This window comes from Podarcis vaucheri, assembly GCF_965113315.1.
Source record: "Podarcis vaucheri genome assembly, chromosome: 1".
In the NCBI taxonomy this organism is placed as follows: domain Eukaryota; kingdom Metazoa; phylum Chordata; class Lepidosauria; order Squamata; family Lacertidae; genus Podarcis; species Podarcis vaucheri.
The window spans coordinates 32,379,205-32,405,428 of NC_138759.1; the positions used below are offsets into that span (position 1 = coordinate 32,379,205).

At 43.6% G+C, this 26,224-nt stretch overlaps 1 protein-coding gene across 1 annotated transcript; it reads left to right on the forward strand.

The window, feature by feature from the left end:
* Window positions 1-886: 886 nt before the first annotated feature.
* Window positions 887-23,708, forward strand: TMED10 (transmembrane p24 trafficking protein 10). Its single transcript, XM_082234137.1, has 5 exons — window positions 887-1,183; window positions 7,216-7,336; window positions 16,157-16,236; window positions 20,490-20,616; window positions 21,503-23,708. Exons 1-5 carry the CDS (start codon window positions 935-937, stop codon window positions 21,622-21,624), a joined length of 699 nt encoding a protein of 232 aa, XP_082090263.1. The 5' UTR covers window positions 887-934; the 3' UTR covers window positions 21,625-23,708.
* The last annotated feature ends 2,516 nt before the right edge of the window (window positions 23,709-26,224 follow it).

Consider the following 26,224-nt stretch of genomic DNA (forward strand, 5'->3'; position numbering starts at 1 on the left):
AAGGGGAAGAAATGGAGGCAGTGATTTTACTTTCTTGGGCTCCATGATCACTGCAGATGGGGACAGCAGTCACGAAATTAAAAGACCCCTGCTTCTTGGGAGAAAGGCGATGACAAACCTAGACAGCATCTTAAAAAGCAGAGACATCACCTTGCCAACACAGGTCCGTATAGTTAAAGCCATAGTTTTCCCAGTAGTGATGAATGGAAGTGAGAGCTGGACCATAAAGAAGGCTGATCGCCAAAGAATTTATGCTTTTGAATTATGATGCTGGACGAGACTCTTGAGAGTCCCATGGACAGCAAGAAGATCAAACGTATCCATTCTTAAGGAAATCAGCCCTGAGTGCTCACTAGAAGGACAGATAGTGAAGCTGAGGCTCCAATACTTTGGCCACCTCATGAGAAGAGAAGACTCCCTGGACAAGACCCTGATGTTGGGAAAGATGGAGGGCACAAGGAGAAGGGGACGACAGAGGACGAGATGGTTGGACGGTGTTCTTGAAGCTACCAGCATGAGTTTGACCAAACTGCGGGAGGCAGTGGAGGACAAGAGTGCCTGGCGTGCTCTGCTCCATGGGGTCACGAAGAGTCGGACACGACTAAACAACAACAACAAGGTACACTGCGTATACTCAAAGGCAGCTCCGTTCCTCAGGGTGACTCTTCGCGCCCCAGCCCTGAAATGACGCTGAAAACGGTGCTCCTGGGGTTCAATTTAAGCCCCAGTATCTCGGAGCCAGTAGCTCCCCCTGCTTCTCCAGGCCCGCCCGCTAAGGCTTCTCCCAACTGCCTCGCTGGGCGCGCAGCGGCCTCCTCCTCCTCCCTCCCGTCACGTAAGCGGCAGCGGATCACGTGCCTGGAGCCGGCAGCGGCGCGAGGGGGGGGGCGGAGGCAGAAAGCCCGGCCTTGTGTCGCTCGGACGTGCTCGCGCCATGCTGCTGCCGTTGCCGCTGCCGCTCCCCGGCGGCCGTTCCCCGCCGAGGCCGGCCTCGCTCCCGCCCCTCCTCGCCCTCCTCCTGCTCGCCCTCCTGCCGGGCCCCGCGCGGCCCATCTCCTTCCAGCTGCCGGGCAAGGCCCGCAAATGCCTGCGCGAGGAGATCCACCGAGACATGCTCGTCACCGGCGAGTACGAGGTCGTCGCTCCGCCGGGCTCGTCGAGCGGCCCGTCCGCCAACCTCAAGGTGCAGAGGGGAAGCGGGGGCTTCGCGCGGGAGGGACACCGGGAGGCTGACCCAGAACAGCCGCAGGCAGCGCCCCCAACCCCCCCCCCCGCCCGTGTTATTCACAGCGCGCCGTGAGAGGGCGGGGAGCCGCGGGCGGAGGCGTTGCGTAGGCCTCGGGGCGCTACCGGCGGCTCTGCTGCCTTCCAGGCCCTTCCCTTGTAAGGACACGTCAGCTTTGCGCGGCTCTCCTGATAAGGCCGAAAGGCAGAAGGCGGAACTAGGCCTCAGCTCTGGGCCCTCCTCTGCTCTCTTGAGGAAACACTCCTCCGTGCCTCGTACCCACGACAGCTCTTTTAACTTCCCATGTCTTCCCCACCCCCGCCCTCGCAGAGTTTTGCCCTCCTTAGTACAAGTTACAGGTAGGTAGCCATGTTGGTCTGCCATAGTCGAAATAAAATTTAAAAAAATCCTTCCAGTAGTCTCTAAGGTGCTACTGGAATGATTTTTTGAAATTTTATTTTGGTCCTCCTTAGTACAGTAGTCCTTTGCTTTTGAGCATGCAGCACATGCAGCCCATAGTCAGAGGGGGCTGTTGCATCCTCAGAATAAGAAGTGGACTGAAGAACTCCATCCCAAGTTTCAAGAGGAGGAAAGCATTCCCACCCGCCACCATGAAACAGAAAACAACGAGAGTGGTTGTTAGGCTGCCAGGTGATGGAAAGATGAATTCCAGTGATGAAATGGTGCAACAGTTTGTAGTTTTCATGACAGCAGTGATGCTACCAAGACAGGTGTATCCCCATGCTGTGAAAAGTCAGGGCTCTGTGACACGCTGTTCAATATTCCCCAGGCGCCAGGTCCGTTTTGCTATTGGGGTGAGTCCAATGTGGTGGAGATTTCTTGCCAGGTTGGCAACTGGCATCTCCATCAAGCCTGCTGATTCAGGCGCAGCAAAAGACATGTCTTGTGCTTCTGCACTGCTGCGTGAATCATGGACCCCATGCTGGGCATCTTAGTCCTCCATTGTCACATCAAGGAAAGTAAGTGCAGGGCTGAGTACAGATATATCTGACTGTCCCACAGCTTTTCCACAGGCCACACAAATGGAACTCACTGACCACAATTAAAAAAACCTCTGCCTTAGTACATAGTTAATACCATTTCCACTGTGTATGTTTCTCCTCACATACTGGGACAAGTAAATTGTGGTAAGAGTAAGCTATAGTCAAGCAGTGTAGTTGAGATCATAGAATTGTACCATTCAAAGGGACCTTGAGGGTTATCTAGTCCTACGTGCTGGCAAATAGACGTTCTGTTGTGGTGGTCACAACTTAGGCTTAAGGTGCCATTTAGTGCCTAGCTTCTATATCTGAGTTTCTAACACTGCTGTGACATTCTGATATTAGATTTTGCAGCTGCTTTTGAATATAAGAGCAGAACAATTTGTTACAAAGCATATGGAGCAGCCCCATTTTGAGCAATTATCCTGGTACTAATAGAGTTAAACTTGGCCCATGTTCAGTTATTGGTACGTTGTGTGTTCCCATAGGGTTAGATAGTAGCCAATAATGTAGGGCCCTTGAAATATGGCTGTTGGTTTTCAGCAGCAACCCCAGGTTATTTCTTGTGTTGATCTGTCCTAATTGACCAAGAAAAGGATTTTGCTTTGGTCTTGGATACCACGCAGTATGACCAGTCTGGGGAAGAATAATTGTAACTACTAGAGTGACGTGTCAGTTTTGGGATACACGGTCTGTTACATGCAACAGAGACTGCATTCCTAACCACCCTTCCTCTGGAATAAATCACACTGAAGTTGTGGGACTTATTTATGTCTGAGTCAGCATGCATAAAACAAGCAGAAAGGCCTGTGGCCCAGGTTTCTGTATATTAGTGGTGGGTAGATTTCATGCTGGCAGGATCTCCTTTGCTTTATTATTAGAATACTAACAGCCACCAACCAAAGCCAGGTGCAAAATAGTGGCTAAAGAGGCAATGTGCTTTTGAAATAAATGAAGAGGATGTAACCCTGGAATTTGTTTTCGTTCCACAGCTTTCCTGTCACACAAAAAACCATTATTGGTTTCTAATATTCCCTTCCTTCATCATAGTAGTCTAATTTAGAGGAAATTAGGGACAGGTTGGCGTAATGGTTAGACTATGACCTGGGAGACCAGGGTTCGAATCCCCATTCAGACATGAAGCTCAGTGGATATCCTTGAGCCAATCACCATCTCTTAGCCTAACCTACCTCACAGGGCTGTTGTGAAGGTGAAATGGAGAGGAGAACCATGTACACCACCTTGAGCTTGGAAGATAAAGGTGGTATATAAATGTAATAAATAAATACGTGTCGGAAGGCACCCTGAAGGTGATCTCACCCAGCCCCTGTTCAGTGCAGGTTCTGTTACATAAGGTGTAACTACAGCATCCCTGACAGATAGCTCTCCTCCCTCTGCTTAACTATCCCAGTGAAAGAGAGCCCATCTGAGGTAGTCTGTTCCCTTTTATAACAACAAATAACATAAGATGAGTCTGTTGGGTCAGACCAGTGGCCCAGCTAGTCCAGCATCCTTATCTCACAGTGACTGACCAGATGCCTGTGAGAAACCTGCAAGCTGGACTCGAACACAACAGCACTCTACTCACCCATGATTCCCAGCAACTGACATTCAGAGGCATAATGCCTCTGACAGTAGAGGTAAAACATGGCCAACCATGGCTTGTAGTTGTTGTTAGCCTTGTTTTCCATGAATTTGTCTAATACAGTACTCTTTTAAAGCTCTTAGTGTGTGGAAGTTAGCTGAAATTTGCTTCCATGGAATTTTCACCTATTCCTTTTAATCCTGCCCTGTGAAGCAACAGAAGTATTCTTTATCTTTTCATGACAGCCCTTCAATATATTTAAAGACCATCATCACATTCCTCCTCCCTCCCTTTCCATCTTCTCTAGGCTAAACACCCCCTAGTTTTTCAACCGTTCATCATAAGACTTGGTTTCCGGGTTCCTCACCATCCTCTTTTGGACAAATGCTTCCTGCTGTAGAAGTTCTTAAGCTGTCAGAAAGATTCTGGGAATTAAAATGTATTTTTAAAAATTAGTTGTATCTCTTGTAAAAAGGCACTTGCTTCATAGGTGGGTGGATTCTGCCCCCCTGCCACAGTTCTGATGTTAGTTTTATACAAGTACTTTTTACACCATGTTGTCTGGTGTCCATTTGCCCCCGTTCCTCTCTCTGTGTGTATGCTTAGAAACAAAAAATTGTAAACATATAAAAATTAAACAGCCTGCTTATGAAAGTACCGTATTTTTCGTCCTATAGGGCGCACCGGCCCATAGGATGCACCTCATTTTTTTGGGGGGAAATGAATTTTAAAAAATTATTCCCCCCCCCAGCCGCGGCTGCAGCCCCAAGCATGGGGCACCCTCCGGAGGGCTCCCTGTGCTTCGGGCTGCAGGTTGCCGCCCCAAGCCTCGCGTGCCCGGCGGGAGGTGCCGCTGGGCACGCAAGGCTTGCGGACACCCGCCCGAAGCACGGGGAGCCCTCTGGAGGGCGCCCCGGGCTTCGGGCTGCAGGCTGCTGCCCGCAAGCCTTGTGAGCCCGTGGGAACTCCCGCCGGGCTTGCAAGGCTTGCGGATAGCTTCCTGAAGCCTGGAGAGCTAGAGGCATCGGTGCGCACCGACCCCTCTCACTCTCCAGGCTTCAGCGAAAGCCTGCATTCGCCCCATAGGACACACACACATTTCCCCTTCATTTTTTGGAGGGGAAAAAGTGCGTCCTATGGGGCGAAAAATACGGTACATTTTTCAGAAGTGCAGCACTACACATGTACTTGCGGGTTGGGTGGGTGGGTGGGAGTTGGATGCTACTACACAATGGCTGCTTTCACCCGTAAATGCTACAAAGCATGAATTGTCCTGTAAATTAGCAAATCAGCCATGACTTGTTTCTCCAAAGCTTGGTTTGTTTTCCAACTATTCTTGCCTTGAGGCTCTGTAGCTTGGAGTGGGGTTGGCAAACAATTAATGGTGAAGCAAAGCTGTTGGGTTTAGACATAATATAGACCAAAATATAGTTAGAATCATAGAATTGTAGAGTTGGAAGGGACCCCAAGGGCCATCGAGTGCAATGCCCTGCAATGCAGAAATTTTGCCCACAGTCTGCCCTGGGTAGCCTCGAACCACAATCCATCTGGTTAACAGCCACACACACACACACACCCATTGTGCCAAAGGAGTTGAAACACGCCATGTTTCACATAGTTTATGGCTAGCAAACAAACCACCATTAATACACTGGACTGGGTTCAGACATCCAAACAAACCACAATTTGACTAAACAAACCATCACTTAGCATTAATTACCTAAAACTTCTGTTAATGATGCCTGTGTTTCACCCCCACCCAAATACTCATTATCCAGGAGTGGTCTAGCATGCTGGTCAATGAAGTCTTAACTTAGTTTGAGATTGTACATTAAGCATTCCTTCCCCCAGAAGGCCACACTGATGTAATAGGGTGTTATATGCCAGCAGCCTTTGTTGGGTCCTGACTTTGGCAATTGATGTAATAACTACAGAACAAATATTCTCTGCTCCAGGCATGTAAAGATCTTCTCTGAGGCCTGGGGTGGGAGTCTTGTTAGAATAAAGTTATAAATTCAAGCAAAAAAGCAGTTGGTCTCTGGTGGGGACCCCCAGCTTGCTTACCCCTTCAAGGCCTGGGGCAAGTGTACCTGGCTGCCCCCACGTCTGCATGGGCCTGCTCTGCTCATCCAGAATAAAAAGTTTTAAAGTCTGGGTTTTTTTGACCAGCTGCTCACATTAGCACCTTAACTTGTCAGGCTAGACAAGTTATTAATGATCACACATTAGTTTATTTTCCAGAGACAAAATTCTGCTTGAAGACCTTAGTCTCAGATCAGCTGTTGACTGGGATTTATCATTTGCAGTTAATAGTGATTCTTTGTCATGCCATTTTCACGTGTTTTAATGGCTCATCACTGTGGTGCTTGCTCTCTGATCATGACATCCCATAATTAACAGTTAGGCTTTCCGTTCTGGAAGAATGTACCCAATGTGCTAGCTGGTTACGTAGTGGAGGTTCTTTAATGGCTCTCATCCTACTTGAGCTCAGTCTCGTGTGGGTGCTTATTGTTCAGGCTGGCAGTATGGGGAGAAAAGCTGTGTTTGTGAAGGATGATGATGTTACTGTGCATAATGCCAGAGTATTGTGGTGGAACATTCCCCCCTCCCTGAATGGCTGCTCCCCCACAATTGTGTAGGCTGACTTTTAAGCAGTTTGCCCATACTAGGTATACTTAGGGCAACGTGCCTGGCAGTGTGTAGGCAACTATCTTGTTGTGCCAGATGAAGAGAAAAGTAGAGCTGGCATAATATATTTTTGGACGTGACCCATCTAATGGTGGAAAGGAACTAGTTTGTGTGTGCATGCATCAGTCACTTCTTTATGGAAGAACCATGTTTAAGGAGAAGCTATTACTGCAGTAAACAAGGCCTCACATGGCTTTTAACATGCTCTCATGGGGCCTTTAAAGCTTGCTTTATTTTATGTTTGCTCCTTTGGCAGTGGGGGAGCATACAAATGTGCTGTCTCCTAGAGCTATTAGTTACGCAATTATAAATTATGCAATTATTGTCTGGTCACTGTAAACCCAAAACTTGTCCTATTCAGAGCTGCTGATAATGTATGTTTTGTAAAGTGAATGAGTTCATCCCTCCCCCCCCCCATTCCAACATCTTCTTCTGGCTTTTGTTTTTAGTGGATGGTTTTATGGGAATGTCTTCAACTTAACATGCCAGAGGCTAATAATGGAGACAGTATAAATGAATTTGAAATTAAAATTTTAGCAAAAATCTCTTCACCTACGGTGGGGACAACCTATGGTGGGGACAAGGAAAGCACAGAAGTCAATTGCCCAAGTGTTCTAGGAAGATCTTTGTCTTCTCTTCCTCCCCCTCCCATAAAATTTAACATAGAACTTGGATGTTAACTACTTTGCCTCTCTTATTTTTCGTATTTCCTACAGATTACTGACTCAGCTGGGCATATTCTCTATGTCAAGGAGGATGCAACTAAGGGCAAATTTGCTTTCACCACGGAGGATTACGACATGTTTGAAGCCTGCTTTGAGAGCAAGCTCCCTGTGGGTAAGTGTGCTAGTCCCTGTTTGGTGCTCCTGGTATGCCTCTTCTCTACTTTCTCAACCATCTCTTGTACGATCCATTTAAAAGGGTAATGTTGAGCAAGGGCCAGGGGTATCTGCTTTGCCAAGTGTTTTGAGGTCTTCTGGACAGAGAGAGAACATTTAATCCCAAGGGAGTCAGTTCCTAAAATTACTAATGAATGCCAGTTGTTGCATTCCTTCCCAGAAGTGTTTGCATTTGAGCAGTGCTGAAATCACAATTGCCCACCCAAAGGAAATTTTATAATCCAGAATGAGACACAAGAAAAACAGGATCATAGAAGAGGACTGGTTGGCTATGACAGAAGTCTTATGAGTCTCTTCATGAAAGAAGTGCTTTGCTGTCTTCCACAGCAGATAGAGATGTGCAGTTACTGGAATTTTATTTAGGAGAGGACTCAAATAATCCACACTGTAGCCTATACACACCTGACATTGAGAGGGCACGGGCACAACCAACTGTTCCCAGCCAGTAAACAGAGAGTGGAAGGGAAGAAACACAGACACTGCAGTTGATTCTCCTTTCTGCTTCAGGTAGAAATTAACACCATTGTTCCCTATTCATATGAGACATCCATGAGGGATTCCACCATCTGTACACTGAATTTTCTGTACAAGAGGCAAGGGAGTACAGTGGTGCCCTGCAAGACGAATGCCTCGCAAGACAGAAAACTCGCTAGACGAAAGAGTTTTCCGTTTTGGAGGTGCTTCGCAAAACGAATTTCCTATGGGCTTGCTTCGAAAGACGACAATGTCTTGCGAGTTCCTCCTGGTTTTTTTTCCTCCCCCCCCTTTTTCTAAGCCGCTAAGCCGCTTATCAGCTGATCCGATCATCAGATAAGCCGCTAATCCGCTAATCCGTCAATGGGCTTGCTTCGCAAGACGAAAAAACCGCTAGACGAAGAGAATCACAGAACGGATTCTTTTCGTCTTGCGAGGCACCACTGTACTAAATTTGGTCTTTATCATTCCCTCACTTAGCTAATACTCTTTCTGTGCTGTGTGGTTCCTCAAAGCCAGTGTTAAGTCTTATTGTTCCCTACTCTATTGGTCCATGCACCCCTGCTTGTTCACTTTCCACTTCTTGGAGATGGAACTCAGTCTCTTCATTAATCAGTTGCTAGCATCTCTAAACCAGCCAGAAACCCTTTTCTTGTAGAGACGTGGCACTTAGTTATAATGACCGAGGGCCCGTTGCATTGGTATATTCTATCACAAGAGGAAGAAGGGGAAGTGTGCAGGACGTTGATTATGTACCCAGATCTTGAGGGCAATTGCTTAACAAGTCTTAGAGCTGACATTTCCTTTGGGAGTGACGCATTTGCCCCTCTTCCTCATGAAGATTTGGGTTGAAGTTTAGGGCAAATAGTCCACAACACCTCCAGGCATATTTAGTGCTGCTTCTCAACACAAATGGACAGTGGTCATCTTGTTGAGGTTCAAGGGAGCTTCCTGCTTCCACTGTCACTCTTGGAACTTCTAGGTCATATATATGTCTTCTGGGCTATGAGCCCATGATGTACTTAGGTGGAACAGTCTCAATGTTCTGAATCTCAGAGATTTATTTATTTGTTAATTTTATGCCCTTCCGTTCCACAAGTTAGCAGTAATACAAGTGCAACAAAATATTAAAAATACAGTCAAACAGCATTAAAAGTTTTTAAAAAACACTTAAAAACAAGCAGGTGAATCAAAAGACTTGTTAAAACCAACTAACAACATACTTACCAGTGAGCATATGTGTTATGGCCTTTCTAAATGTAAAAATACCTCTAGTCTACCAACGGAGGTCTATACTAGAAAAACTATGTTGGAGTGAAATTCACTACTGTTTTTAGGGGAAGAGTATATTCCTTGGCCAAAGTTGTATGCTTTCTGAGAACAGAATAATATAGGTGTGGGATTTTATTAGAATACTTTTTAAATACGTTAATCTGATTACATGGGTGACGTAAATGTAACAGCATCATAAATGGGAGATAGACCTAAGTAGGCTCTTTAGTGCTATTCAATAGCATCAGCAAAATTGTGTGTAAGGCTCCTAAAGTGGAGCCCCATGACTAAACTCTAGGCTTTAAATTTAATATATTTATTAAATGATTCAAGAGTAAAGACAATCAGAGATGGTAGGTTGCATTAAAAATAAAAGATTAGCAAGGAAGGATCCCAGGACACTATTCTGAGCAGTGTCCATCAAAGGCAGATGGGGACAAAGCAGCTATGAGTTCTGTTGAGGGGCCCTGAGAATACAAAAATTTAGTCAGGTTTGTCAGATTCTCCCTGTATGCATGAATGGTGTTGTTTAGCCTACCAAGGAAGGTTTTAAGAGGTGTAAATTTGAGGAGATATTTCTTTTCCCTCCCTCCCAGACACACTGTGTGGAAACATGCAAAACTTTAGTTATGTGATTGCTAGCTTTGGGGGTTATGCCTTAATAGTTTACAGTGGTGCCTCGCAAGACGAAAAGAATCCGTTCTGTGATTCTCTTCGTCTAGTGATTTTTTCGTCTTGCGAAGCAAGCCCATTGAAGGATTAGCGCTATTAGCGCTTTTAGCGGCTTATCTGCTGATCACATCAGCTGATAAGCGGCTTAGCGGCTTAGAAAAAGGGGGGAGGGGAAAAAACAGCAGGAACTGGCAAGACATTGTCGTCTTGCGAAGCAAGCCCATAGGAAATTCGTTTTGCGAAGCACCTCCAAAACGGAAAACTCTTTCGTCTAGCGAGTTTTCCGTCTTGCGAGGCATTCATCTTGCGGGGCACCACTGTATTGTGCAGAAAAAGGGGAAGAGGTTGTTACAGACTGTTTTTGCCTTTTGAAGAATGTTGAATTGTCTGTGTCCCAAGATAACTAACGGCAGCATCCTGTTCATCTCAAACCTTGGTAGTTCCTATTACCAGCACAATGCACTGTAGTAGAGTGCCCCTAAACAAATAATCTCTATACTTCTTTGTATTATTAGATTATTGGCATTAAGAAGTTTAGACATGTTTTCTGCAGAGTAGCTGAGGACCCTGTGGCGGTCAATGGCTGTAGGGTTTTAGCTGCCTTGAGAAGGCAGAGCTGCAACATTTGGGCGGTTGGGCCAGGTGAGGCCTGAGCAACTGTGATTTCTCAAGCACTTGGCCACAAAAATGAGGAAGAGGAAGCGAAAGGCACAGCTTTTTGCGCAGGGACCCCAGTAGAGGGAAGAGCTGCCTTGCCAGACTCAGGGAGATCCCCATTGTGAGCGCTAAATTGTTATCCCAGAGCTCTTCCCTTGCGTCACACATTCTGCTTTGGGGGCAGCACAGTTGTGCTTGTGTAATTCTATGCTTGTAACAATAAAATAATAATAAAATTATTATTTATATTCCACATATCTGACTGGGTTGCCCCAGCTACTCTGCTTCTTGTATTGTATGTGGAAGCTTGGAATATATTGCATGTGTTACTCACTTGCCTTATTGTTATTTTGTATCCTCCACACCAGAATGACTTTTAATGATCTACTATGTAAAAATTAATTCTCCATAAGTATTACTATTGTTTTTTTACAACAAGCACATGTTGAAAGTCTAACCTGGAACATTCCTTTCATTCTCTTGTTCACCCTTTATTTATTTATCTATTTATTTTGCTGTTAAAAGTGGAAGACTTTGTTAAAAAGGTCCTTCCCACAGGACCCATAACCAGAAATTGTTTTCTAACCAACAAACCTTAAGTGACTTTTTTGAATGAGAGTCAGACATACTTCATAACATTGTGCAACCAAAACAGTCTTAATTTTATTATGAGCTTAGGTTTAGTCCAATTCTCTAAGCAGATACTGTACTGAGACTAGATGTTGCTGGATTCTTGGTTCTGATCTGAGGAACAACTTTGCAACTAAAAGTGCATGATCTGTAGGTTGCCTTGTTGCCGTGTAAATAGTTATCCCATATTGATTTTTATATGGTTCATCAGTTCCAGACTGTTAAGCATTTGGCTAGAATGTTGTACAAACTATTTTTCATATAAAACCTGCAGTAGCAGTGATTCCTGCATTTCAGGAGATTGGACTAGATTATTCTTGGGAGGTCCCTTCCAACTCTACAGTTGTGTGATTCTATGGTTCTAAGGGAGATTGTAGAATCTACAGTTGTGTGGTTTATGTTTTTAAGGGAGATTGTTTTAAGTTTTAAGGGAGACTAGAATGTGTGATAGTGGCATGGAAAACACTTTATCTTCGAAAGTCGAAGTGACCATTTGGTTTTTTATTACACGTTCCAGCCTGTCAAGTATATTTTACTTGCTTATTCTCACTTTTATCATGAACATTTTTCCCCCTATGCAAGGACTATATATCATCACTTGGATTTTTTTAGTCCGTGTGGTATTGATTTCTGTATTTTCTCTACCTTTGAAGTCATTTGGGGTGCTTTGTCATTTCTCTTATTTAAAACATTTGTATGATGCATATCCAACATGAGTTCTAAGCACTTTTAATTTATGATCCTGACCATTCTTACTTTTATGTTACAAGTTAGGCATATAGTCCATATGCTGTTCTTCCTGTCTTCCTGTCATCTCAGTGTAAGGACCCAAAGCTTTACCAGGGTTTCTGCAAGTTATGGACATTCCTCATAATCCTGTGCATTTTTATTCACAAGTCCATGCTGAGTTCACTTATGTCACTGAAATTAGTATTTTTCAAATTCACTGTGTAAACTAGTTTCCATGGCTATAGCAGAAATTCAAAGCCTGCATAAAAACTGGAAACAATGATTCTTGTGCCATGTGTAGCAGGGGACTGCCTTGCTCATTTACCATTATGAAAACTACATATATTTATGGCATCTTGGAAGTTGTCAGGAGCAGCACCATGGAAAGTACTTGTGTTTCTATCCAGTGAAGAAGAGCATTTCTCTTCCCTACCCCCACGTTGCGTTTCATATACTGTGCTGTGCTGCCACCTACCTGTGAATTAGGACACTGAAATAAGTCTATCTTCGTTGGCAGAATCATAGAAGAGGGGTGGGTATATAAAAATATAAGAAATGCCCACTGGATTAGGCCAGTAGTCCATCTAGCCCAGCCTCCTGCTCTCACTCTGGCCAACCAGGTGCCTGTGGCAAACCTGCAAGCAGGATTTAAGCCCCAAACTACTCTCTCCTCCTGTGGGAACCAGCAGTTGCCCACTGGTTGCATGAAGTTGGCAGATAGGATCCAGAAACTGCTGGTGACCATTCTTTAAAGGTACTGCAACAATGCCAACACCTGGTCCCTTCCCTGTTTCATGGAGGAGGTGGGACCACAGCCTAATGTATCTGATCCCAGTAGTAGAACAGTGTTAAAAACTCAGGTGTATAAGCTATCTCCAAATGGCAGCTTAAACCTAGGTTACAGCTGCCACAGCAGAATGTCTAGGCACCATTTCCCCCCCAGTGGGATTTTGTCTTATTATTTCATTTCTATACCGCTTCATATTTTAAAGGGGGGGGGGGAATCTCAAAGCAAAGCGGTTTACAACACATCAAAACATCAAATAAAACAATCCTGAATAAAACAAATTCAAGCTTCAAGGAAAATATTTCAGGTCCTTCTCTAAGTGACATTTTGCTTTCCCCATATTTATTTACCTGCTTAGTTTTATATAGTTGTCCCATAGCAGAAGTTAGGGTTACCATATTTCAAAAAGTGAAAATCCTGACGGAAAATTTGTTGAGCAAAATTGCAAAGAAATTGGATGTTTTTGAGCTATTTCTGAGGGAAATCTGCAAAAGGACACTGCCGATTTCCCCAGACATTTCGCCAATTTCTGCCCAGACACTGCTCTCGGCTGCAGTGTTCCGGGAAATTCAAGGCATGTGTCCGGGAAATTCAAGGCATATGGCAAACCCTACAGAAGTACTCTAGGAGGCCAATGTGGTGTAGTGGTTAGAGTGTTGGACTAGGACCTGGGAGATCAGGGTTCAAATCTCTACCCAGTCATTAAGCTCCCCAGGTGACCTTGAGCCAGTCACAGCCTCTTAGCCATCTCACAGGGTTGTTGTAGGGATTAACTGAGGAGAGAAATGAACCATAAACTCCTTGGAGAAAGAGGTTGGGATATAAATGCAATAAACAAGTTTTTCTGCTTACCCGCTTACGAAAGCTGGAAGGGAAAGCCAGATGGAGATGTCAGTTGCCAACCTGGCATCCAGAGATCTCCACGTGGTCACAATCGGACCTGCACCAGTTGCAAAATGGGTCTGGTGTCTGGCTAATTTCTAACGTGGTAGTAGAGGTGCATGTACTAGCTAGGGGTCTTTGGTGGATAGGGAGTTTGGTTAGCTAGCTTTTTTTTTTTAAGTCTGGGGAAGGCAGGCTGTTTGCATATGTTGCAAAACAGGGGATAGTTCCTTAATTTTTTTAAAATGGGGGAGGAGGAGAACAGCCTCATACTATTTTCTCCACAGTGTTTTCGTTGCCTGTCATGCTGAATGCAAACACCAGAATGACAAACTGATTGGCTAGATCATGGGCTCTTTATTATGTCCTGAGCTTGTTTTAAGATATCTGTTACCTTAAGTAATGCTGTGTCTGACATAACATGACCCAATTGATACTGTGCCATACTTCTTCCATTTGGCATAACTACAGTTTCGTAACCCCACTTAAAATCCTTTAATCCCATGCCCTTAAAAGTAATGGGTCAAAAAACAGCTGATCTGGGATTGGCAGATTAACAAAGAAAGAGAATTACTTCAAAGTAGAAATAGTAAGAAGCAATTGTCCCCTTTGTCCAAAATAGCCAGATTTAAAAAGTGTATTCAAAACATTTCTCTTTTCTGACCAAGCTGACAAATGCAGCTTTCTTACGCATGCATATTCAGGAAGCAAGTCCCAATATTATCAGTGGGTCTTACTCCCAGGTAAGTGTTTATAGGAATGTGAGTAAGACCCATAAACTGGGATGACTTATTTTGAAGTAAACATGCAGAGGGGTTGTTCACAGCATAGCTCTGAGCTTAAGGCAGATGGTCATATTCTTTCTTCCCTCCTTCAATCTGGTCTACCTTGCTAGGTCCAGAACCTGTTATCAGTGATGAGAACATAATTATCTAGGAACAGAGAGCCTGAGGGGAAAAATGCATGCAGTTCTACCTCCCTTTTTTTCTTAAGAGATAAATAGTTGTACTTTGGGTCACTGCAGTTTAAGAAGGTTATCAGCAAACTGGAATGTATCCAGAGGAGGATGGCAAAGATGAAGAGGGGCCTGGAGATAAAGTCCTCTTTGGGAAGGTTGAAGGACTAGGGTATGTTTAGCCCTGAGAAGAGATAAGTAAGAAGGATTGTGCCATTCAGGTACTTGAGGAGGGCCATCACATTGTTCAGTGTTTCTCAAACTTTCTTCTCTGGGCCACACTTTCTGAATATAAATTTGCTCACACCACACTGAATTTTTTTATTGATAAGAAATACATCGGGAAACAAAAAGAAACAACTCCTAGCAGTGCTTGATTTATAACACAGGACACAACTATTTTGTAATTGCCATCCTCTCCTGCCACACCAGTGTAGCGCACTACACCCTTTGAGTACCACTGACATAGATGATGGAGCAAATCTATTTGGTGGTGTCCTAGAGATCATACTCCAAAGCAAGTAGCTAAAATATAAAGTATTCTGTCTAAACATTGGGAAGAACTTCTAAACAGTATAAACTGCTACCATTATCATCGTAATATAGTAGACTTGTAAGTTGCTTAATACACAGAGGTTTCCAAATAAATTGAAACATACTTAAAAACAAAAACAAAAATACATTGTAATGTTAACGCATTCAGAAAGAAACGTGCATTTCATGAAAAATATACACAAAAACACACCCACCCACCCACCCAATAACAGCTGCCAGAAGCTTTGGCAGCACACAAACAACAGTCACAGCATCATCTTCATAATCTATCAAATGTCTGAGGAAAAAATGTATTTTATTACCTGGTACCAAAACTATGTCGGTAGAGGCACCAAGTGGACCTCACTGGGGAGAGCTTTCAGCAGTGGAACAAACTGCTTGAGAGGAAGGTGGGCTTTCCTTAGTTAGAAACTGTTGAGGTTATAGTAGTAGTGGATTTCCTGCATTGGCAGGGGTTGAACTGGATTATCAAGGGGTAAATTGCAGAGGGAAAACCCTCTAGACCAGACCTGGTTGCTTGGGAACTATTTATACTCACTAGATAACCAGGTTTGTGGCAGTTTTAAAGTTTGGGGAGGAATAATTTGAATAAGGAGAAGGGAGGTAAGAAGGAGGGCAGGGGTCAATCAGGTATTATAGCAGTGCCACAAGGGTTGTTTCTGATTTTCCATTCCACAGTGGTTTTATATTTGGCTAGGTGAACTTTAACTTAAGAAAAATCTGGTCATTGTGTTACTATTTTTCATCTGTTCAGTCTAATACACCACTTCAGGTTTATACTCGCTTTTCTCTTTGGCTGGAATTAGCACTTGGTTCTTACCAGCTTGTCTAGCTCTAAACTGATCCCATGTTTCCTTATTGCTAGAGAGTGGAACGAAGACCAGGAAATCAGAGTGCCTGGTGTTTTGCACGCTCCACATGCTTCATTGCAGCTTGTTCTCATTACTTCTCAGAGTTCCTACCTTAGCCAATGCTATCTGTAGATTTTTCTGTGATTTTGGGCATAGTTGGGCTGCCTCTTTAGCTGTTCCGAGGCTTGTACAGGAGGAGAGCCGCAAATCCCTCCCTGCTGTGTATTGGGGGGCGGGTGGCTGGGAATTTCCTGGCAGCCTGAGCACTTCATACAATGAATCCTTTCATTGCAGTTCCAGGAACAGGGCGGATGCCAGACCAGTTCGTGACCTTGAACATGAAGCATGGAGTAGAAGCAAAGAACTACGAGGAGGTACATCTCTGCTTTTGCTGCCTGTGCCTCTTGATTCTCTTCCTGACACTCACGTGACAACTGTATGTGGCCTTGAGGCTCACAGCTCTATGCTGTTTTCCCAGTCTCCCTGATTCCTAGGGCTTCCCTGAGTAAAGCGCTCATCTAGAACAGTTTTTTTGAAGTTGCTAAACACATTTTAGTTAGGAATCTGCTGCTTGGCAAGGAATTTATCAACTATGAAGCTGAATTTATTCGGAAAACAGGATAGCTAGCATTTTTTCGCTCAGAGTGGCCAGCCAGATGTCTACAGCAGGCCTGCAAGCAGGACCCAAGTTGAACGGAACTCCCTCAGCTTGCAGTTTCAAACAACTAGCATTCAGAAAACTACTGCCCCTAACACTGCTGACATTGCATGAAGCTACCTTGTGCTTTGTTGGACTACGGATCCATCTAGCCAAGTATTTATGGCTCTCTTAAAAGCTCAGAAAAGGTCTTTCTAGGGATGCCAGGGATTGAAACTTCAGTCTTGTCCATGCAAAGGGTAATGCATAATTCAGTAGTAGTGCATTTTCTTTGCACGCAGAGGGTCTTGAATCGGTATCTCCAGTTAAAAGGATCTCTGGCAGGAAGTACTAGCAAAGACTCCTGCCTGAGATCTTGGAGACCTGATACAGGACTATATGGATCAGTACTATCCGACTGGATAAGACAGTTTCATTTGATGCAATCCAGACGAAAGTAACTGTCATATGTTCAGAGTACTAAGGTATGAGCTTTCCCTTTTTATACTGCTTTTTGATGGCCATGGACCCTTTTTTTAAATTTCACTTCTTTTCCTGCACAGACTGTGATAGGAGCATGATAGCAGTCTAAAATAAACATTTCATGGTTACTTTATTCACAATTTCTCCCAATGTAGAAAGAGATTATCTTATTGCAGGGAGAAATTTTTTGTTTCATATATAGCTTTTACAGCTGATTGGGTGCATTCATCAATGGCTAATAACATATGGCCACTAAGTAAAGTTTCCCATCTTCAGAGGCAGTATACTGGGATAGACAGTGGCAGGGAAGGGCCATTGCTCTCATGCCTTGTTGACATGCTTTGTTAAGAGAGTCAAAACAGAAACCTATATAGTTTTTGTTGTTGGAGACTAAAGGTGCTTCTGAATGCTATTTTCCCTTATATTGGTATACTTAAATGGGAATGAGGGGGCACTTAATAAAATAAATTATGAGTGCAGAGGTCTGGTACTGTGCTGATTTGGGGGTCCTTTTGGACTAGCAGAAAACAGCAGGAGAATCTGTGCAATCCTTATGCGTGGATTGCATATGTCAGGAGTGCAGATTCTTTTTACAGCCATGTAATCCTAAAAACATGTCCTTAATGAGAGAAGATGTTGGTTTAACAGACGATTGGAGTCCAGTAGGCACCTGCGACAAGGTATACGGGCGAGAGGGCAGAGGCTAGTAGCTAATAGCTGACCTCATGAATTGAGGTACTTTTCAGGATATTGACTTTTGTGCAAAAACTGTTCCCAGCTTTTCAGTATTTTTCTCTTGTTAAACACAGCATTATTATTTTTTCTTTCTTTCTTCATCCTTGCTTATGAAAAACCAAACCCAAACAAAAAAGTGACAGAACTTGTAAAGTTCTTCTGAAACTGTCAGATTCTGCTTGGTAGAGTTATGGCCATGTAGCTTCCTAAGCCTTGATTTTATCATTCAGAACTAAAACATGAGAGGATTATTTAATCCAGTAATTTAGCTACCGGTAAATTATGAAAAGCTGCTGTTTGCTGTCTCTCAAGGTTTGATTGCCCCCTTGTGGCCTTGCAATGAACAGCCACCATTGTAGTAAATCTACTGTCCTATTGTTTGTTCTGTTTCAGGGGCGAGTGACCTCGATGTCATTTCTCTACCTGGCCCACTGCCCTCTCAGGCTCTGCCCCTCTCCTCACCTCCACCCACTCCTCCTGTGCCCTGCTGCTCTGATGAACTGTCACTGCCCAGCTGCACTGCAGCTACATTAAACCCCTTGCAGTTTGAACTTGCGGAAATGTTAAACCCATTACTGTATTCGGATATAGCTCCTCCAACTATGCTGCTCTTCCCAAATAGCTTTTCTGGCCGCATGAGACTTGTTTTCTGTGCTACAGATGAATATGCTTATTAATTTAATTTTTTTTAAGATTATTTAAACGTTAATTTAAAAGTGCCTAGAGGCCACCAAGCTGAACTAGAAAAAAAGGATACAGTGCACCCGCTGCTATTGTTCATAAGTCAGAAAAATCAGGACAACGTAGAACAAATTATTTTTTAAATAATTGACAAAGGAGGGAAGTACGGATACATTACCCTTCTCCATAAATGGTTATTATAGGCAATGGAGGGAAATGAAACAGGAAATCACTGCTTCCCTTGCTTGTGAATCATTCTAGTGCCTTTACTCTCATTGGCCAGACATCAGAGGGTGGGATCAGGTTTACTAAACCTTTGGTAGCATATTTCCTGAACAGGGATGTATGGTGCAACTTGGAGAAATATGTAAGCAAAAAAGTTAAAAGAGATGTCCTTCCAATGCTTATTCAAAAGTAAGTCCAGCTGTGTGCAGTGGAGGTTACTTGGGCAAATGTGTTTAAGGTAAGCCTCAGAGACTTACTTTGCTACATTTTGAAAAACAATAACATAAAATAAAAAATACAGAACAGTGGCCTTCAACATTCTCAAAGCCAGGCACCATCATTAATCCACATCTGTAACACAGAAGGCTCTCTATTTTTTTACCATGTATGTCCATTTTTCTTCTTTCACAGTGTTGTAGTGGCAAAGGAGGTTAGGTCAATGTGTTCCCTACTTCTGTTGTAGCAACAAAAAAGTGGATTCTTAAATTAGGGGTTATACCCAGGCCCATGTGGGAGGCACAGGGGCAGCCAGGTACACTTGCCCTGGGGGAGGCCTAAGAGGGCCAGGGGGCCCTGACGGGCCGCTGTCATGCCAAGACCGACCCGGGCCTAAGACAAGCTCTGCATGGGCCTGGTGATACCAGATTACTCTTAGGCTGCAGTCCTGTACCCATTTAGCTGGGAGCAAAGCACTGCAGTGGCTCCCTATATGCTCCTAGGCTCAATTCAAATTGCTGGTGATGGTTTACAAAGCTTGGGGTCCAGATACCTGCAGGAGCTCCTCATTCAATGCAAGCCAATTCAGTTCTTAAGATTGGTAGGGTAGGGCTTTTTCACTGCCCCCCACCAGGGTTTAGAGTAAAAGGATGTATAGATGGGCCTTCTCTGTAGTAGGTCCCCTACTCTGGAATAATGGCCCTTAGCGATGCAACTGTCCCACACTGTGAGGTTTCAAATGCTGATTGAAAACATCTTTATTTGCCCAGACTGTTGTAGTTTGATAAGTAAGAGGTGTACTCCTCATCAGCAATGCATGCATTTCTGTTCTTAATTAATCTACAAAATTTATTAAATGTTTCTTGTGCTGTTCATCTGGAGCCGCAAAATGAGAATCCTCTCACCAAACATTTTGTGCTCCTCTGAAATACCTCCTCTTGAAATTTGTCAAAAAGTGTAGTGTAAAATGCAAACCAAATTGACACTTGCACCACAGAGAATGCAAATGAAAGAACTGAAAATACTTGGGTAGACATCCATATTTGCTATAGGGAGAGGCTACCATCTTGTTAAAAGGTTGCCTTTGCACATGTATCTCCCCTCCTGGGAAATGCTAATATGGGAGTCTAATTATAGATGGGGGGTGTTCAGTATTTATTTGTTTGTTTGTTTAATAACATTTATATACTGCTTGATTGTTTTAAAACAAGAAACTATCAAAGTGGCTTTGTCACTAGTTTAGGCACTGGAAAATTTCCTAACATCTCTAAGAAATTAAGGATATTGGAGATTCTGTTGGCTGAAAAACTATGGCTTTGTTGACCTCAAAAATCTACTGTGAAGGCTTCCAGATTATTATTTTAGGTTACCCAGGAGGGGAGGCACTGAAAAGGAGGCAATTGAACAAGAAGACATCCTCCCTGGTTACGAACAGCAGATGTGGATGTCTATTCAAGGCTCTCCCTCCGCCCTCCCCATTCTTTCATTTGCATTCTCTGTGGTGCAAGTGGTTAGTTAGTTTGGTTTTGATTTTGTCGCTAGAGACTGTGCCACAGACAGGACTGTTTGCATCAGGACTCTCTTTTCAAGTGATGAGAACACAATCTTATTCTGGCTGTGATTTTCAGTCTCTGTCTCTCTTTTTTACAGATTGCTAAAGTAGAGAAGTTGAAGCCATTGGAACTGGAGCTGCGACGCCTGGAGGATCTTTCAGAGTCTATTGTCAATGACTTTGCTTACATGAAGAAGCGGGAAGAGGAGATGCGGGACACCAATGGTACGTACTCCAATTCAGGGAGTAGTACTGTTGTTAAGTTTCTCTCACTAATGCATATTGTTAGGGATAATGTTGCCATGATGCTTACTTGATACCTGCTTTATAGTGTAGACAAGGCTGTCTGATGCATCATCTATCAACTTATAAACATACTGTTAAGATCACTGGAATGTTTTACCACCATAACTGTTACACTGCTATGCCCATAAGCCCCCTTTCCACCAAATCTACTAAAGTCATGGCACTCCCTTCTTTTTAAACTCACTTGGGATTTTGTTATTTCCTTGTTATCATCTGCAGCCAGGACTGTTCTTATTTGGCCCCCAGAAAATTCAAATTCTGTGTGCGGAATATAATGGGCAAAATTATGTTTTGTACTTATTTGTATAAACAACTTCAGTGTGTATCTAACTCTGATTAGCTTTTGTAGAATTTTGACTTTCCCCCCTTCCAGTGGGAAGTGTGATACAGAAATAGAGGTATAGGCAAGAGGTTGGGAGCAGAGGTATAAAAATTCTATGGTGAAGGAATTCATGTGTGGCAGACAGGCTCCATCTGTGAACACCAAAGCCTTTCTCAAGAACCCCTGTATAATAATAGTAATAGAAATGGTAATAATTTCCGCCTGCACAATTTTCAAATTTAAGTAGCCATGAGAGAGGATCTTGAGTTGCCCTTTTTTTTAACTGAATGAAAGCTGAGCCTTTTTTGGATCCACTTGGCCCACAGTTCAAAGAGCTTATCTTTCTGGTACTTAGTTTTATATGAATGCTTCAGATGAAAAGATGATGGTTTGGGGGGTTGAAGGCATTGGAAGGCTGGCTTAGGGATTCTTGCCATTTGTTCTGAGTAACAAGCTTTTTGTTTTTTGTTTTTCTCATTTCAGAATCTACCAACATTCGGGTACTATACTTCAGCATTTTTTCGATGTTCTGCCTCATTGGACTGGCTACCTGGCAGGTCTTCTATCTGCGTCGTTTCTTCAAGGCCAAGAAGCTGATTGAATAGGGGCAGTTTCCCCTCTTTTAAACCCCAGCAGAACAACAGAGACCCAACTATGGCTGTTTAGAGCCACCTCAGGGTTGACCTGCCAAACAGAGCTTTTTCTGCAATGGCTCCCCAGGGGGAGGGAGGGAAATGCTGGTATAGAACACGGTCAGGATGCTTCTGAACCATTATTGGATAGACATGGAAGACGGTGGGAGTTGTGATTTTGGGGACTCTTGGACAGGGATGAAATAAAACTGTCATGACAGCTGTGGTTGGCTTTTACGCTGTCTTTTTCTCTCCTTTACAAATGAGGTCAGGTGACCTCTTCCTGTATGTCACCAGATTGATCCTTTAAGCCACTTGAATACATGCAATTTGTTAAACTTTCAGCATTCTATCTCTTACCACAGAGTTTTGAGAGGGAGCCACTCGGAGTCAACCATCCCAGAAGCAGATCTTGTTGAAAATTGATCAGTAGCTACACTTTTGGAGTGGAGAAGGAACTGCCGGTGGCATTTGTCTGTCAGAATATTTGATCTTTTTATGTGTAGAAGCAGGAAGGACAGTTGGAAAATAACAGAGCTGTGTTGTTTAAATTACAGAAGAAAGGCTTTATCTACAAATGCTCTTGTTTTCACCCTATCCCGTTCTCTGAAGTCATTGCTTCCCTTGTTCTAAAATGAAGCAGTTCTTGAAAGCACCTTGGAACTGTGAAAAGCCATTTTTAATGGTAAGAGGCACCAGCTTGATGCATACTTGAATACACAGTTGGGTTAATCCTTAGGGGAGGGGGATAGGTCTCTTCTCCCTCACCCCATGGGCGATATAAGACCCTGTCTTCTACCAAAGATAGAAGTTGGGGCAATCTTAGACCTGCATTTTAATGAACTTGGAAGTTATATCCAGATGCTTATAACCCACCATATAACCCTGGGGAGTCTGCCAGGGTTAATTACCCCCATATCAACCCTGAATTACTGGCACGGCTGGGGACCGTTCGTGTGGGAGGCAGCCGTTTCCCACAGCAAGAAACCGGAAGTTATTTGGATGCAAAATGGCAGGCAGGTGAGTCAGAGGGAGCAACTGTAGATGAGCTGTAGTGTCATTTCAATTTTTAAGACATTTGTGCCTTTTCTGGGCTCTACAAGTTTCAGGGCTTATAGCAGCAACAAATACATCATCCCTGACTCAAAACATATCAAGTTTCAGATCAGTGTATCTCAAAAAATGTCTTTGGTCCCAACTTAAATTCACAAATAAATCTTAATGTCCCCTCCTTTCCCTTGCAGCCACTTATGTCCCCTAAAAAGCCCCTTGGCAGGGTTGGGGCCCTCTCTTGGACAACACAGGTTGATACACAAGGGGAACGGGAAGCAGGGAAATCACCCCAAATCCATTTTGAATCCTAAGGATGGTTGTGAAGGGGAAGTTTCCCATCCTTGTCTCCCCTCCCTCCCTCAGCCACCCTCCCACTCCCTATCTCACACTGAAAAACCAGGGGATACCGATAGTGGCCAGTGGAGAAGGCAGAGAGAAAATGTCCTTCTGCAAATTTCCTTAAGCATAAATGTTGAGAGCTAACTGCACCAATCAGAAACGCTGGAACTTGTAAAATGTCTCTTCTCCCACTGCCCAAAATTACTGTTGTGAGTTTTGCCTTCATGTGTCCAGTGCTGCTTTTAAATTCAGAGCTTAAGACCTTTCCTGCTTATCTTTTTTTTACTTTGGAAACAGTTAATAAATAGAAACTGTGCTGGAAGATTGTGCTACAGATGTAGTGAGTACTTTTGGGCTCCTCTTTTTAGACTCCCATAGCAAATTTTCTACAGTTCAAAGCAAAAGCATCTTTTTGGTACCCTGTTGGCCTTTCATTTTAATTTGCCACTACTTTGCCAATGAGAAATGACCTTTTTTGATAGGTTATGTGACGTCTTGAGAACCATTAAACTTTAACCTTAGTGGTGTAGCTTGACATGGCTTCACTTCTAACTTGTGGTGTAACTGAAGCTGAGTAGAACGGGCAATTGAAACCTGTAACAAGCGGGTTGGGGATTTGTCAATTTTTCTCAATAAAAGTTTTTGCGGGGGGGACATGCTCTCCAGTCCGGTGTCTATGTAAATCTTTCAAAAGTTTATGCATTAATTTACTTAATCAGTTATTTCCTTCTAGCATCTGTTACTTAAGTAAATTGTTTGTTTGTTTGTTTGTTTGTTTGAAAAAAGCATTTCTAAACTGTTAATTCGAAGCGGTGTACAAAAATGCAAGCATAAAACAATAAAAGAGAAATCTAGTAAAAACAGGATCAAGCATTATAGGTCAGGATTAAAAAGGCCTGGGTGAAAGTCTTATCTTTACAAGACACCAGAATCATTTCTGTACTGTGCTTCAGTGTACAGGTATAATAACTTACCTCATTTATCATCCCCACCAAGAGAGGCTTACGATTAAGTAGGAACTTGAACCTAGAACCCTACAACGAAACCCAAAGCTTTACCCAGAATATCATACTGACCCAAATAGCAAGCTCAACCATCCCTAGTTCTTAACATTAAATGGTTTTCAAGTTGTAGAGCAAAGCATGGTAGCCCCTTTGCCAATAAATCAGTTATCTCTGAAAGGGTTAATTAAAACTAAAAGAGATTCTCTGGATAATCGTATCAGAACGCAGAAAACTCTTCATGTTTACTAGATCTCAGCCTAAAGGTAAAGGTAAAGGGACCCCTGACCATTAGGTCCAGTTGTGGCCGACTCTGGGGTTGCGGTGCTCATCTCGCTTTATTGGCCGAGGGAGCCGGCGTACAGCTTCCGGGCCATGTGGCTAGCATGACTAAGCCGCTTCTGGCAAACCAGAGCAGCACACGGAAACGCTGTTTACCTTCCCGCCAGAGTGGTACCTATTTATCTACTTGCACTTGGACATGCTTTCAAACTGCTAGGTTGGCAGGAGCAGGAACGGAGCAACAGGAGCTCACCCCGTTGCGGGGAGTCGAACCACCGACCTTCTGATTGGCAAGTCCTAGGCTCTGTGGTTTAACCCACAGCGCCACCCGCGTCCCAGATCTCAGCTTAGTCCCTGCCTAAAACAAACACTTTCTGCATGTTCTCTCTATTAAACTACTTTTTTTGAGTTTCCTGAAGGAAGAGCAGCATGTGTGTGTGTTAAGTCAGTGACGACAAACCTGATTGCTCTTAGGCTTGGTGGATGGAGCCATTGCACACAATTAGCACATCTGATATGTCAGTTAATAAAATTAGCTGAAGGAATGCTAGCAGCTTGATGTCTGGGGTGCTTGTGCTAGCAGCAAGCCTTATGAGGGAGTGGGGACTGATTTGTATCCTTGTTGCTTTGGAACAGGAGTTGATTCTGTATGGATTGTGTGAAATTCAGCACAATTGTGCACCCCCCCGTACCATGTGCATATGGTGTATGTTTACCAGGTTTCCAAGCTTCCTAGTTTCAGCTGTAACCAACAGCAGCCTTAAAACAGAGCTTGCATGGCACTTCTAACGCTATCTTATAGCCCTTGCTTTGGGGTAAAAAATAGTTACATTTGAGGGAACTCAACCCTGCTGGAAGTAGTGTTCCTTAACCACATTCCAAGGTGCACTGCATGGGGATGTTGACTGGGAATGGCAGATGAGGATGGTAATAAAATGTTTTCCCCTCGCAGCACTCAACTGACTCCCAATCACAGTTGACTGAAGTGAAAGATTACAAATCTGAATGCAGGTTGTTTTCAAAGGAGTTTGCAACCTGATAACTAGCAAGTCAGTGAAACCCATCCTTCTGTGTGTATCAAGTTTAGTCTCATTGCACAAAGAACTTGCATTGCAGGTTACAACTAGCCCGCTTTAGAGCTACCTTCTCTAGACTACCGTATTTGAATAGTGCCGAGTCAAATACCTCCGAGGGCTTGTTCAGTCAGATGTGAAGAAGTCTAGTTTGAAAGTACAATGTGAGATCTTTAAGAAGGGGAAATTCCCAGCATCTTCAAGTTAGCACACTCTGTCCACTTGCCCTTGCTTCAAGTAAGTGCTGCAAAGCTGTTTTCTAACAGTTAATATTCTGAAACAGGAGTATGACTCAAGTTCGACAGATAAGGTATGCTGGATCTCGTAGTGGTTTAGGAAAGGCACTTGGTGCGTGCTCAGAGGCACCAATGACCCAGGACTGAAAACATCCAACCAGCCTTATAGGGATAAGATGTTTTACCAACCATCTTTCTTCCCAGGACTGAATACAGAAACTGAATGACACACTCATTTGGAGTGAGTGTATCCAAATGCACTGCAGTCTTTGGACACAAATGGTGCTGAGTCAGTCATCCCCCCTCAACAAAGTTCCAGAGAATGTGATTACTGTATATTGCTTTTATTCTAACTCTGGAAAACAAAAAGGTAGGAGTTCCTTAGCTATTAAATTTTATGGTCTGCTGTTTTGCAATGAGCAGGAACCTCTGCTCTTCCTGTCAGGTTGCGAACAAAACAGAGTACAGTACTTGCAATATTTTTACTCTCCACTGAAGTAGTGGGGCTAGCTAATTAAGGTGAAGTACTTTACTGCTGGTTGATATGGGAGTAAACTGCTACATTGAAAATGCTTCAATTCAGTTTTTG

Bases quoted from the DNA above. Each gene is read 5' to 3' on its own strand.
- TMED10 (XM_082234137.1), top strand. From the start codon at position 935: ATGCTGCTGCCGTTGCCGCTGCCGCTCCCCGGCGGCCGTTCCCCGCCG. The intron at 16,237-20,489 runs GTACATCTCTGC...TCTTTTTTACAG, and splicing joins AAGCAAAGAACTACGAGGAG to ATTGCTAAAGTAGAGAAGTT. The intron at 20,617-21,502 runs GTACGTACTCCA...TTCTCATTTCAG, and splicing joins GGAGATGCGGGACACCAATG to AATCTACCAACATTCGGGTA.